The 15,201-nt window shown below is 34.3% G+C and overlaps 1 protein-coding gene across 7 annotated transcripts in view; it reads left to right on the forward strand.

The window, feature by feature from the left end:
* Nucleotides 1-15,201, forward strand: part of Erbin (erbb2 interacting protein) — a 111,542-nt gene that overhangs the window by 52,613 nt on the left and 43,728 nt on the right. For all 7 annotated transcript variants that reach the window (XM_057789402.1, XM_057789400.1, XM_057789397.1 and 4 more), the window contains exons 5-13: nucleotides 573-651; nucleotides 2,454-2,543; nucleotides 3,675-3,731; nucleotides 8,417-8,480; nucleotides 10,706-10,780; nucleotides 11,481-11,625; nucleotides 12,912-12,984; nucleotides 13,278-13,407; nucleotides 13,817-13,932. In XM_057789402.1, coding sequence (XP_057645385.1) covers nucleotides 573-651; nucleotides 2,454-2,543; nucleotides 3,675-3,731; nucleotides 8,417-8,480; nucleotides 10,706-10,780; nucleotides 11,481-11,625; nucleotides 12,912-12,984; nucleotides 13,278-13,407; nucleotides 13,817-13,932 — 829 coding nt within the window. The remainder of the gene's footprint in view (nucleotides 1-572; nucleotides 652-2,453; nucleotides 2,544-3,674; nucleotides 3,732-8,416; nucleotides 8,481-10,705; nucleotides 10,781-11,480; nucleotides 11,626-12,911; nucleotides 12,985-13,277; nucleotides 13,408-13,816; nucleotides 13,933-15,201) is intronic.

A 15,201-nucleotide genomic window follows, 5' to 3' on the forward strand; every position in this document is an offset into this window, starting at 1 on the left:
AGTAAGAAGGTTCGAAGAAGAAGGAAGTGAAAACATGGGAATGTATGGGAAAAGGTTTATATTAGCAGTGGACAGCACTACTACCTTAGGGCACATTTTAGGGTATATTTTCCATCCTTTCCTCCTGCAGGTTTGTTTGCAGCTCTGTTCCTTTTATACACACAGGGGACCAGCCCAGTCCGGAACCCTCCATTTTAAAAGCTGTTTTTTTTCCCTGAGGAAAAAAATAGAATATTAAATGTTTTGCCTTTTGTATCTTTTATCATTACCTAGTTCATAGGAAAGGTACTGATTTCCAGAAGTGCTAAGAAAAGGCAGAAAAACTAATCAAAGTATTTAGCAGCTATAGGGAGGCAAATGAAAGAAAATTAAAAGGGAGTTAGACAAATTGTGGTGAAAGTGGCCTGATTTGCATTGATGTGTCAGTTTCCTGAGTTCTTGGTTAGTTGGTAATTAGTTTCTGAATCTCCACAATGTCTTTATTATTATTATTTTGGCCTTTGTAATACCTCTCTTCCCCAAGACTGACATATCTGTAATATATCCTATTAATTTGGTTGTTTGTTTTCTAGGAATCCAAGAATTTCCAGAAAATATTAAAAATTGTAAAGTTTTGACAGTTGTGGAGGCCAGTGTAAACCCTATTTCTAAGTAAGTCTTTTAGTTAAATTATAAACTGCTTTCTTGACTCTAAACAACTGCAGAGCATTAAGTAGTAGAATGTAGATTGTTTCTTTAGACACTTGAAGAAAAATTGGATCAATCTTAGTTATACAGAGAGTCAGGGTTTTGTTTGTTTGTTTGGTGCAGGTGTGTTTGTGTGTGTGTGTGTGTGTGTGTGTGTGTGTATTTACCTGATTGAATGTCTGTGTACCATATGTACTCCCCCCCAGAGTGTGTGTGTGTGTGTGTGAGAGAGAGAGAGAGAGAGAGAGAGAGAGAGAGAGAGAGAGAGAGAGAGAGAGAGAATGAATATGAGTGTATGCAAAAGTGTTTTGCCTGCATGGTCTATGTGCTATGTATGTGCTTGGTATCTGAGGAGGCCAGAAGAGGGCCTTCAATCCCCTGGAACTGAAGTAACATAGTTTTGGGAATCAAAGCTGTATTCTCTGGAAGAGCAGCCAGTGTTGTTAAACTTGTACAGTCCCATGGAGATTCAGTTTTAGACACCTTCTAATAATCTTTCTAACCCGTATACTACAGGTATAAATTTGAGGTCCCAAAGAAAGAATGTGAGTGTTCTAGGTCTTATAATCAAAGTAAAAAGTGGACTAATATATGCATATATCATAAATCAGATGGGGCACTTTCAAAACAAACTAAAAGAAAACTGAAGAAAAATACAAGTGATTGGTTACAACATGTACCTGAGGCTATGTGTTCTTTTATGATAGTAAAGTCTGTAAACAGTTTTCTTTGTACCAGAGCTGTTAAATTTTGCAAAATTGTAATGTTAGTGATGCTAAAGGTAAATAGAATGAAGCACAGCCTCATATAACCATGTTGAGAGTATAACCAGAATACTCATTCCATGGTAAGTTTCACGAAAAATAGAGCTGCCTTACTTGGTATTGAAGATGGTGGAATGTTGTGAGTAAAGGAAAAATAAACAGGTCAGAGTCTGATACGTCTTGCAACATAGATTTTATGCTTGTCACAATCCAGTACAAATATTTAAAGATGAAATAGATACTCATTTGAAAATATTTTTTTAACATCAAGTTGTACATCAGTAACTTATTTATGAACGTATGTAATAGAAGTATAAAGAACATGTATTCTTATTTGGCCTTAATCTGTCATTCACCGCTTCAGTTTCTCCTGTGCTCATTATAAAGCTCTACAGCCTTAGTCATTCGTAGGCCAAAACTTGAACCTGAAAATGATACCAACCCAGTGGTTCTTAACTGTTGGCTCTTTAATACTAGGAAATATATGGCATCCTTGGAGATTTTGGTTTTCACAGTGGGCGTGTGATTGTGTGTGTGTGTCTGTGTGTGCGTATACTGATGCTACTGGCTTCTAACTGTAGCATCAAGGTTTATAGCTTTACATCCTACAGGACTAATTCTCAAAACAAAGAATCATTCATCTTGCTACATTATTAGTATTTAGAAATTCTTTATATAGTCCTTTTAGTTTATGCTGGATGAGATAGATTTGAAAGGTACCTGATGATTCATAGTTAATGTTCATTCTGTGTTTTTGGCTCATTCTAAATGCACTATTTTGTGCACATTTTATGATACTAAGACAAATTTTATCTTCCTTTGTAAAAAAAAACATGCAGTTACTAGTTTACTAGGTAAGTTGTTAGAAAAGGAAAGCTTAATGTAAAAGTCACTAATAAAAGTGAAGAGGTAACCATATTATGCCAATTCTGAGTGAAGTTTTTGGCAAGAAACTGACATTTTAAATATGTACTTAATTTAATTATTTTAAATTTTACATAGGCTTCCTGATGGGTTTTCTCAACTGCTAAACCTGACCCAATTATATCTGAATGATGCTTTCCTCGAATTCTTACCAGCTAATTTTGGCAGGTAAATTACATTCTAAAGATATTTATTTATATTGTTAGCTTCTGTAAAATTCACACGACTGCAAAGTACTTTACTAACACTCATTTCATAAACCTTTCTTTCGTAATTATTTCCAAGTGTTGCAGTTCTTGTAGTTCCTTTGAATTATTTCTACTTGGGTTTACTATCCCAAATAAATAGTAAATACAAATTTAAACAGAATAAATGTTCTTAAAACTGGCAAAACAGATGTTTTTAATGGGAGTAGTGCCTCTATATTTGAGATACTGAATGCTGTGTTAGTATTTATGAAACTCTAAAGTGACTTAACAGTTTAGCAGTTTTCTCTTTAGAAATCAAAGTTTTTAAGAAAAGGGAATCTATTTCTGAGGTCTCTTTCATCTTTCTGTACCCACCCTCAACTGTCGAGTGTTTTTCCTTCATGGTCCTTAATGTTCTCTTATTCATATGGATGTGTATTATTGTCCTATAATCCTGGAGTGGTAAGCAGTTTTGTGGGTATTTTCAGAAAAGACATAGAATTTGTTCCAGGATTGAAAAATTAGGGATAACCACTTTGTTCCTTTGAAAATGTATTAAGCGGCTTACCTATTTGCCAGTGAGAAGGCTCAGCAGGTAAAGGCACTTGCTCTGCAAGTCCTGTATCCTGAGCTGGACCCCGGCACCTATATAAAAGTGGAAAGAAGGAACTGACTGCATAGAGTTTTTCTTTGACCTTTGAAAGTGTGCTGTGGCACGTGAACACACACACACAAACACAGAATGCACATACAGTAATCAAAAACAAAATTTTTTTTTTAATTGTGCTTATTTTTTTTTCTTTCTTGATTTTGAGGAGCAGTCTGTTTTGTTTTAATCAAGATCTTACTGTATAACTCCAACTGCCCTAGAACTTTCTATGTAGATCATGCTGGCCTTGAACTCATAGAGATCCAGCTTCTGCCTTTAGAGTGCTGGAATTAAAGGCTGCACCTCCATGCCTAGCTCTATTAAAATTATTTTTCTTCTTTCACATTTAACATTACATGTAGTAACTATATAGTTGATGCTGCTTTACTTTAGAATATGACAAATGTTAATGCAATTCCTTATATTTGATTCTTTTGTCTTGCTTTATCCTTTGTTTTACAGATTAACTAAACTCCAGATACTAGAACTTAGAGAAAATCAGTTGAAAATGTTGCCTAAGTAAGTCAATATGCTGCTCTTTTAAAATCCAATTAGAGTTTTTAATCCTTAGGTCATAAAGCAAATTTTTCTTAAAATATGAACATACATTATTTTGAAAGACATGTTTTTATACAATTCTTGGTATTAAATATAAAAATATATGAATTTGTTGGTTTTCAGTATGGTAGTATGATAACGCTGATTTCATCCTTCTTCGAGTCACAATCTTATTTATATGTGACACAGCAGTGAAAGTATCGAGTAAGAAAGTTTGAGTCTCAGACAGAGATCTGTTCAAGAGTTCATATTTACACGTCATCCAGAGTGGTTTGTGAGATCTTCATGTGACATTTTGTAACTACAGAACTTTATTGTATGGCTTTATAGTCTGTTGTAAATCTATAAATGAGTGATTGGTTCTCTAATATAAGCTGACATCAAGAAGAAAGGGCTTCATAAGAGCAAATAGTAATATAAGAGTATTTAAAAGACAGAAGTTCTGATTCAAAATAGACTGTAGTTGTTGGCCATTTACTGAATATAGAACCTTGAATGCACCGCTATGTAGTTTATTAGTTAGGCTGTTGTTAAATATGATACACAGTTCATATTTAGAAATAAAATTTCAGTGGAACACATCCACAGTTATTAAATTTTCTCTGATTGCTTTTTCTTTGCCTTTTAAAAAAATTTTAATGTATCTTTATTTCTATTATACCCTTCTGTATGCATCATGCATACATACCCCTACCCCCACATGATTATATGTCTTTGAGGACAGAGACCATATTTAATTTTTATTACAAGTGACTTTGCTAGGGCTGGAGAGGTGGCTCAGCAGTGAAGAACACTGGCTACTCTTCCAGAGGTCCTGAGTTCAATTCCCATCACCCACATGTTGGCTCACAGCCATCTCTAATGAGATCTGGTGCCCTCTTCTGACTTGTAGGCATACATGCAGGAAGAACACTATGTATAATAAATAAATAAATCTTAATAAATCTTAAAAGTGACTGTGCTAAGCCTAGTGGCTGGTTTTATTATGTGAATGAAGTTTGTGGTAGTGCAGATAAATGTAAATTAGAGAATAATTTATATTATGATTTTATGGGATATATTACTGATTTGGTCCTGGCCTAGTTCAAAGTTTTACTGGGTAAGAAGAAACGTGAAAAAGCTAGATAAAGTTGTAATACCTGATGACAAAAGCTAGCTATCTGTCACTGTGACAAAATGCCTGATAAAAACTGTTTTGCTTGGCCGGGCAGTGGTGGCGCACGCCTTTAATCCCAGCACTTGGGAGGCAGAGGCAGGCGGATCTCTGTGAGTTCGAGACCAGCCTGGTCTACAAGAGCTAGTTCCAGGACAGGCTCTAAAACAACAGAGAAACCCTGTCTCGAAAAACCAAAAAAAAAAAAAAAACTGTTTTGCTTTATTCAAATGTTATATCACAGTTATGAGAAAAGTAACTAATATAGACACTTCCCACCCAAACACTTTGACAGAAAGCAGTTGTGCTGTTTCTGCTTATTGTTCATGCATTCTTTGTCTCTCTCTGTCTCTCTCTCTCATCTGTGTATGTGCACACATGCACACATTCTTGTGTTCCTTTATGCCATTGACTGTGGAAGTCAGAGGACAGCTTACTAGAGGCTGTTTTTTTCTTCCACCATGTGGGCTATGCGAGTCAATCTCAAGTCGTCAGGCTTCATGGCAAGTGTCTACCTGCTGAGCAATCTTGTTCCTGTGATACAACTTTTTAGGGTTTATTTTAGTCATAATGTTTGTTGATCCCTGTTTTTTTGGCTTTTATGGAGAAGCAGCATACTTTGGTGAGCAGTGCAAGGTGCTCACCTTGTGACAATTTAGAATTAAAGAGAAAAACATGAGTGGAACAGAAGGGTCCTTATGACCTCTTTTTTGCGCACCCCCCCAGTCTGACTTCCACTACACCCCTTTCTAAAGCATATTTCTGAGTATACTACATGCTAGGGACCAAGCCTACAACATATAGGCCTATAGGGAACATAGAAGATGAAATCTGTAGCCTGTGGACCATCTGATACCTGATGGACCATTTGAATTTTAACTCTTTAGAAATTCAGTCAAGTTGTATAAATAAATTTGTGCGTGTGTGTGTGTGTGTGTGTGTGTATATATATATATTATTTTGAAGCTATATGATTAAAATGTTTGTAACTTTATAAGATATAAATAGTTTTACTATTGAGATATTCATGTACATTTAGATCATGTAACCAGGCTTTAAATTTAAAAAAAGTGTTGGATGTGGGGGCACATGCCTTTAATCTCAATGCCCAGTAGTAGAGGCAGGCGATCTCTGTGAGTTTGAGGTCAGCCTGGTCTACAGAGTGAGTGTCAGGGCAGTCAGGGCTACGCAGAGAACCCTGAAAAAGAAAGGAAAAAAACTTATGTGTGCAGAGTGAGAGGGAGCCAGTCCTCCTTTGGCCCTGGGAGTAGAACTCAGGTTGTCAACTTGGCAGCAAGTGTCCTCACCCACTGAGTCTTCCTGCAGACTCAACTTTTTGTGATGAAAAATTGTTTTACATATACAGTTAAGTGAAACTTAATATTGCATAAAGGAGTCTGAAGGGCACTGACAAATTTTGAAGGGCCGTCTAATTTTTCCTTGAATTAGCAGACATGTTCTTATTCTAGTATGCATTTTTTTCCTGTGGCTTCTGAAGTATACAAATAGATCCAAAGTTGCTAATAGCAACAGAATTAAGTGGAGATTACTTGCAGTGGGTTTTCTCCTTTTGTCATGTATCTAAATTTCTCACCGTTTTAGGACAGTGTCTGTAGTGGAGCTTTTTCAGTGCTCTGCTTTTTGTTTGTGTACCCTGAAATGAAAGTAGTAGGTTTGTTTTCTTCAAATAGCCCTCATGTTTATTATGTATCCTGATGCTACAAGTAAATTTCTGTCACCTTGTTGGTCTGACAGTCGGAACAGGACTTGGTCTGTGTTCTTCAGGTGTCTCTTCCCAGTACCCCTCTTTTCTCAGATCCCCACCTGCACAGTAGTTTGAAGATAGCAACTTGATAACAGAGCATGTGATTTTATACATTTGATAAAGACCCTGGAATTTCTTTGTCTGATTTATGAAGGAAACGAGAACTTATAGGCTTTATAGACAAAGGTCAACATGAATGAGGGAAATAGACTGTAGTCCAGCAGATAGGACCTCAGTAAATCTTACATTAAGTTGATTTTGATAAGGTAGGTGTTGTGAAATGAATTAAAGAGGTGTTGTTTTTATTAAATTAAAGAATGTTAAGAATTAAGGAATGTTATGTTTAAAATGTATTGATTGGAAAAAGTAGCTATATTCAGTTTAGGCCCATAGAATTGTTCCATTACAGTATGATGGATATTCTTTTACTGAAAAGCTGAAAAATATTTTAGCTGAATTTTACTTTTTATTTTTACACATTTGAACATTCAGAGAAGATAAAATTCCATAATCTTTCACCGTATTTTTAAGTTCCTTTGTTTTTCAAGCTTTCATTTCCATATAATGTTTGAATATATTATACTAATGGTAATTTGATATACATTGTATTATTTTGCCTTAATGCTATGAAGTCTTAATGTGTGAGTAACACAGGCTTTTCTTTTCTGTATAGTTGATAGTGCCTCAGTGTATATAAAAAGATATTATCTCTAAGCAATTCAAGAGCATAAATACACATTTGAATGAATTCACAATTAATTTTGTATAAAAGATATTGTAGAAGAAGAAATAAAATTGCAGCATAATTTTTTCATTCCAGAATCTGGTTTTTTTTTTAGTTTATTTTGTTTTAGATTTATTTATTTTATGTGTATGAGTGTTTGTTTTGCCTATATGTGCCTGGTGCCTCCAGAGGTCAGGAAAGCAGCAGGCCAGATTCCCTGAACTGGAGTTAGGTATGGTTGTGAGCTACCACATGGGTGCAGGGAACTGACTGTGGGTTCTCTGAACCCACTCCCCTTTCCTTTTTAATTTTTTTTTCTTATAGAGAAGTATTGACATGGGGGGGGGGTTGAACATGATATATTACTGCTTTAACTTAAAATTTTTTCTTGCTAGATTAACTCACTTTACGTGAGTGTTTTGCCTGCACCCACATGAGCCTCAGAAGAGAGCATTGATTGAATCCCCTGAAACTGCAATTGTGGATAGCTGTGGGTTCTGGGAACTGACCCCAAGTGTCCTGCGTGATGAATAAGTGCTTGTAACAACTGTGCCATCTCTACAACCCATATTGCTTTAATAAACTTAATATCTAATTCTACTTTAATTCTTAACAAACCCTTACTTTGAATTGTATTGATTTGGCTTGAGCATGTGAGGAGTAATTTAACATTTGAAAATTACTTTTTAGAGTTATAGTTGTCTTTAAGTTTTGCAAATGTATAAGCAGCCCAGAAAAAAAGACTTCTTGAAATTGTGGTGGTAATGATTATGCATCTGCCAAATAGTCTAATTATATGATATCTTATTCTATGAAAAGCTGAAATTAAAGCGACGAATTGACAGCTTATCTTATGTAGAAATTAAAAAAAAACTTTTTTCTTTGGAAATAGTATGTTGAAAAGTCTGCACATCATATAAGTATGTTTTAAACTATGAGATTTGAAAATGTTATGCAATTTATGATTTTTTGTCGTTAATTCTTTGTTACTCCTTTGTCAATAGAACCATGAATAGACTGACCCAGCTGGAAAGACTGGATCTGGGAAGTAATGAATTCACAGAAGTGGTAAGTCCTCACCCATCGCACCAGTCTTGCATTTGTTCAGGGGCATGATGCAGAATTAAGATTAGGAGAAACTGCACATGCTTTTAAAGAAAATTCTTAACCTGAACTTTCCTGTCCATGAGAAAAGTTAACCCAAGGGAAATCTGGAAATGGTTAGACAAAATAGAAAATTGTTTTTAAGTTTGCATTGAGGTCTGTTAGTTAAATTTGTTCTTTGTGTTCTGAGTGAACCGTGGTACTGGATTTATAAGGAGTGGAGTAAGCATGCAGATTTGTATCTAAGTAAGTTCTCAGAAAGTAAACCAGATGGGTTTAAAGAAGTATTCATTAACTGAACTCACATTTAAAATTTTTGATTGCAAGTCTGTTGTTCAAAATTAGGGCATCTTTCAAATGGTAATGTTAAGAATAAGAACTTCTGTTGTGCATTTCAACTGTAGTCAGTATAATACTGTGGTATTTGACCCTATAACCTTTTCTAAAGTTCTTTTGCATATCCTTTTTGAAAAATTTATTGAAATTTTTAATTATATATGTATGGGTGTTTTGCCTTCATGTGTGACTTGTCTACCGTTTGCATGCCTGGTGCCTGAGGAGGTTGAAAGAGAGTGCTAGATCCCTTGAACTGGAATTACAGACAGTTTGAGCCAGCATGTTCTGGAAATCAAACTCAAATCCACTGAAATAGCCGCCAGTACTCTTAACCACTGACCCATCTCTTCAGCCAACTTTTTCATATTCTAACTTAAGATGTTTTTTGATGGATTTCACGTATTTGCAGAGTTTTACTTATTGAGAAAAAGTACATGCTTTGCTTCCTAAGTTACCCAATATGACCTTATCTTTTATTTTTTAATGTATTAACTTTAATATAAGCAGTGTGAATCTTGTTTTACTAGTTTTGTGAATCCTATTAGCTTTCAAAAATCATCTTTTTTCTTACCCATTTTGATCTGTATTAATATCACACATGGGGAAAAATAAAAGCCAGGTGGTGGCAGCGTACACCTTTATCCTAGCACTCGGGAGGCAGAGGCAGGCTGATCTCTGTGAGTTTGTGCCCAGTCTGGTCTACAGAGCAAGTCCAGGACAGGATCCAGAGCTACAAAGAAACTCTGTCTTGAAAAACCAAAAAAAACAAAAACAAAAACAAAAAAAAACTCCACCACAACAACAAACTTAATAGAAAGACAGGCTAGGTGATGTATGCTTGTAATCCCACCATTTAGGAGATGGAGTCAAGGAGGATCTATTTAAAGTCATCCCTGTTATAAAGGGCCTCCAGTATGTCTCCAAAACAAAGGAAACCCATACAACTTACTACTGGGTTGCAATGATAAAGACTTACAAAGAATAAAAGGAAGTTTCTCTTAATTCAAATTATGCCTATATGTCTTGCCTATACTTATTAATAATAGATCTGAATGTGTGACTTGCTGTGGTGAGTGGGTATGTAGTACCCTTTGCCATTGTGTACTTATTGATTGCCATGATTCTTTAGAATGAGAGAAGTAACAACTTCAAGGAGACATTCAAACCTTTAGCTCCAATGGCCAGTGCCCAAAAACAGGTTTACCTGAATACCAAGGTTCACAGCAATATAAGGGGGTTAGTGAGTTTAGCCTTTCAGCACCAATATAATTTCCCACTATACAGTTTCCTACTAGTTCACATAATAATATACTCTTGTTATGTTCCTCTTTCAATCAAAGGACTGGTATATGGTTCCCAGCACCCACATTGAGCAGCTTACAGACACCTATAGCTGTAGCTCAGGGGCATCCTTTATGCACATATGCATGTGTCTACTGGTGCACATGCACACACATGCACATACACACACAGAGTAAATCATATATTGCCTTTTTAGAGTTTTTTTCCTAAGATTTTTTAAAAGGCTTTGTATATCTATTAATAATGAACAAGAATATTTTTATTACATACTTTTAAATAATGGGTCCTATTTTAGTGTTTTTATTATTATTAACTGTGTAAATACTTGACTCAATTGGGTAACCCAGAACTTTCACAAATCTTTCTACCTTTGTGGAATTTGGTTTTCCCAGTGGTAACAATGGTGCTGTACAGAAGCACACCTCTTGTGGTGCTTCCCTCTCCTCTCTCCTTTAATGTTTTGATTAAAGATTGTCTTGGAAATTCCTGGGCTTTTTCAGCCAGATGTAGTCATGTAATTTAATTGAATTCTTCTGATTCTGTCCAAACAGCCTGAAGTACTTGAACAACTAAGTGGATTGAAAGAGTTTTGGATGGATGGTAATAGACTGACTTTTATTCCAGGGGTATGTATATGAAAATTTCAGTAGCTTTCCATTTATTACTGTCTCTCTTTTTGAGTATTTGAAATGCACATTTAAAAGTTGTTTAGTCATTTAAATGGTGAATTTTTACTTAATTTTTATTAAGCAAAAGTTTGAAACAAATTGTACTTTTTAAAAACCATGCACACATCTGAAAACGTCCATAACAAACTATTAAAAATAGTATTTTTACTATTGAGAACATATGCATTCTGTTAGTAACAGTCAGAGTTATACTAAATTCAGTCTTTCCAGAAATAGTTAAACTAAAATGATTTCTGTTTTATCACCTGAGAAACGGTATGCTTCCATATCTAGAGAAGACATAAGAGAATTGCCATTTCATAGAAGGTGATCAATATTTACCTAAGAAAACTATCATTCTGCTTGAATAAAATTATTACACATCTTTATTATTAAATATGTCTGGTGATTGAGAAAACATTCACATTCAGTTATTAATTAAAACTTGGTATTATGCTTATTACTTAAATTTTAAAAATTATTTGATCCTGGCCATAGTGGTGTACATTTTAATCCCAGCAGCACTCAGGAGGCAGAACAGGCAGATCTGTAAATTCAAGTTCCAGAAAAGCCAGGGCTACACAGAGAAACACGTCTTAAAACAAACAAAACAAAATTACTTGATATAATAATAGCATTTTCTGTCCTTTACCTACAGTTTATTGGTAGTTTGAGACAGCTCACATATTTGGATGTTTCTAAAAATAATATTGAAATGGTTGAAGAAGGAATTTCAACATGTGAGAACCTCCAAGACCTCCTCTTATCAAGTAACTCCCTTCAGCAGCTGCCTGAGACCATTGGTCTGTATTGTTTTCAAAACAATTTCTTTTTAATTATTAAAGACTTCTTTTTTACTCAAATCTTTCATAGAAACTCAGAATCTTTCTATTAATGTTTTATTGTACCGCCACTTACATATATTACTTGAGCTTCCCCTGATGTGCTCCATTGTACAGTTTACTACTTTACTGTTGTTACTATTTATATTTATTCTAAGGAAATTCGATTTTTATAACTTTAATAAATTCTTGACAAAGAAGCTAGCCTACTCATCTTCTTGGATCTCTATCCCTTATTTGGAAACTGTTTTCTATTACTTTACTATTGATTGATTGATAGATAAGAAAACAGGAGGCTTTTAAAAAATTTATGATATATCTACAATTCATGCTCAATCTATTTTGAAGTTGTTTGTTTGATAAAGTATGAGGTAGATAGGTCACTTGGATGAAAGTCTCAATGCTTAAATCTTCAAGGTAATATAATAGAAAAACTAAATTATCATATTTCTGAGTTGAATTACACCAGTTTTAAAGTTAAGACACATTTTACATTTTAGAATTCTATTCTAATCTAATAAGTACTTTTGATTTTTGAGTTGAAATATAGTTATTTACATACTATTTTGTTATGTAGTGACAATTCACACTGCTGTGTTTTTATTAATTTAACAGATTGTGGTTAATTCTTTATGTCATGACTTTGTTTTTAGAAAAAGAATACAGAAGTGGACACTGGAGACAAAATGTCTTCTTAGAAAGCTTATATTTTACTTGGGGGTTGGGTAGTAAGTTAAACAGTACAGTAGGGGCTGCAGAGATAGTCAGTAAAAGACTTGCCTGCCAAGTATAAGGACTTAAGTTTGATTCCCTTAAGTTTGATTCCAAACACTAACATTAAAAGCTAGCCTTAGTGGTGTGTGCACTTCTGTTCCCAGCATTGAGGAGGCAGATCCCTGGGGCTTCCTTGCCTGCCAGCCTAACCTAATAGATGAGCCCCAGGTCCTACTATGGTAAAATGAGGATGGTTCCTGTGTAAGGACACCAAAGTTTACCTCAGGCTTTCCTAAACATGTTCATACACCTGCACACACATATAGACACATAACACACACAGGTGAGGTGGGTGAAAATAGAAATATTGGGTGAGTAAGAGTGGGTGATGATAGGGTGTAGTGTCTTTTGTGAGTAGGTTTTTATTGGTAATGTCTTCTAAATGTTGTCAAATATAATGTGTTTCACCATGATTATTGATGAATTTGCTTTATAATTTAAGCTGAAAATGATTTATTACTTCTTCTCAATAGGTTCATTGAAAAATGTCACAACTCTTAAAATAGATGAAAACCAGTTAATGTATCTACCAGACTCAGTAGGAGGGTGAGTTGTGTGTGAATGTGTAGACAAAGAAAGTGCTATTATTAACTCAGCTTGTGTCTCTACATGCATTTTATTTACATAAAGAACATCAAAGCAGATTCTACAAACATTCAAAATAAGTAATTTGCATACAGTTTTGTTATTATATAATAGTAATAAAAATATACTCATTTATTGTTGATAAAGTTTAGCTTTACCAAATTTCATTATTTGCTAATTTCATGTTGGTGTGTTCTTAAATATTGGGTATAGTGTAGATTTTAAAAACAATGTATTTTCATTTATAATTATAGTCTAAGGTCTATAGAAGAACTGGATTGCAGTTTCAATGAAATTGAAGCTTTGCCTTCATCAGTTGGACAGCTCACAAACATAAGAACATTTGCTGCAGATCACAATTACTTACAACAGTTACCCCCAGAGGTACAGTATTTTACATTTATGTCAGATTTTTGTCTTCTTTTAAACATATTCTTTAAGTATGTTTTATTTTCTTTCTAAAATAGTTTATTAATCAATTTATATTCTGAATAATAACAGGCTATGCAACTTTGAAGCTGTTCCTAAACACTTTTCTTCTTAAAGGAAAGTTAGTAATTTAAAGAGAGTAGTTAAAGCTGGGTGGTGGTGATGCATGCCGAGAGAGAGAGAGAGAGAGAGAGAGAGAGAGAGAGAGAGAGAGAGAGAGAGAGAGAGAGAGAGAGAAGTTACTACAAAAGTAATACTTTTGTAAATGCAAGGATTATTTTTCACCACTTTCAGATATAGTAATATAATTTTGTTTATTGACCTATAGTCCAGGTTTGTGATCTCCAGTTTGTTTCTCTTTCAGATTGGAAACTGGAAAAACATAACTGTGCTGTTTCTCCATTCTAATAAACTAGAGACACTTCCAGAGGAAATGGGTGATATGCAAAAATTGAAAGTCATTAATTTAAGTGATAATAGGTTTGTAATCTTCTGTTGGCTTATAGACTACATTGAAGTTAAAATTTGATATGAAATATACTATGCTAGCTGGTGTTTATTTCATTTTATATATATTTAAATTTTTTCAATTGAAAAAATGAGCAAACTATCTGATGTTACTTGCTGTGATTGTCATGGTTTATTTTGAACCAACATAATTATACAACCTTTGTTCTTTCATTGTTATCTAGCCTTTTAATTCCTGTAATCCCAAATTCACCTTTGTACTGCTTCTGAACAAAGCAATTTTTAAATCTAATCTTTGCTTATGTTTTTCTAGGCAGAGATTCATTCATACAGTTTGGGCCACAAAAGCCAAATTGCAGAGCAGATTGATTGCTCTAGATTCCCAGACTGGAGTAGTGATTGCTGGAGTGGAAAGACTAAGGTTGTTTAAATAATAGTTGCAGAAAGTTATAGATGGAAGTTTCTGTCCTGCCCAATCTCATGGCCATTTAGTCCCAAATAAACACACAGAGGCTTATATAAATTGTAAACCGTTTGACTATTAGCTCAGGCTTATTATTAACTAGCTCTTACAACTTAAATTAACCCATAAGTCTTGTCTATGTTTAGCCATGTGGCTTGGTATCTTTTCTCAGTAAGGCATTCTCATCTTGACTCCTCTACATCTGTATGATGACTGACTCTCTGCCTTTCCTCTTCCCAGAATTCTCTTATATATGTCTCACCTATACTTCCTACCTGGCTACTGGCCAATTAGCATTTTATTAAACCAGTATGAGTGACAAATCTTTATAGTGTACAAGAGCATTAATCCACAACAGAATGTTTTTTATTTTCTAACACTTTACAAAATACAAACATAATCCTTTTGTAATAGTATAGTAGGTTTCTCTCTTATGTAGGAGAAATTTCAGGCTCACATAGTTTGTAAAGTAGAACTTTAAGTACAGTATTCTGACTGACTTGTCAAAAATGTCCTAACAGCTACAGTTTATTTAAGAAGAACCTCTGCCTCTGTAGTAAAGTTTGTTTCTTCTCATAATTTTTTTTTCCAAGTGAGAGCACCAACTCTTCAAACTCTGTCTTCAAAGGTATGCACAGAAGACTAGTTAGGTTTAAGATAGCAAGGATAAAGTAGAAATATTATTTTAAAATAGAATCTTATTTTAATTTACTACTCTAATAAGTGTTTGTATCACTTTATTTTACGTATTATCATCTTGAAATAGTAATAGCTCACTAAAATGTGGAGCAGCACAGTGTTCTTACAGCATTAGTCTT

This window comes from Chionomys nivalis, chromosome 15, assembly GCF_950005125.1.
Source record: "Chionomys nivalis chromosome 15, mChiNiv1.1, whole genome shotgun sequence".
Taxonomy (NCBI): Eukaryota; Metazoa; Chordata; class Mammalia; order Rodentia; family Cricetidae; genus Chionomys; species Chionomys nivalis.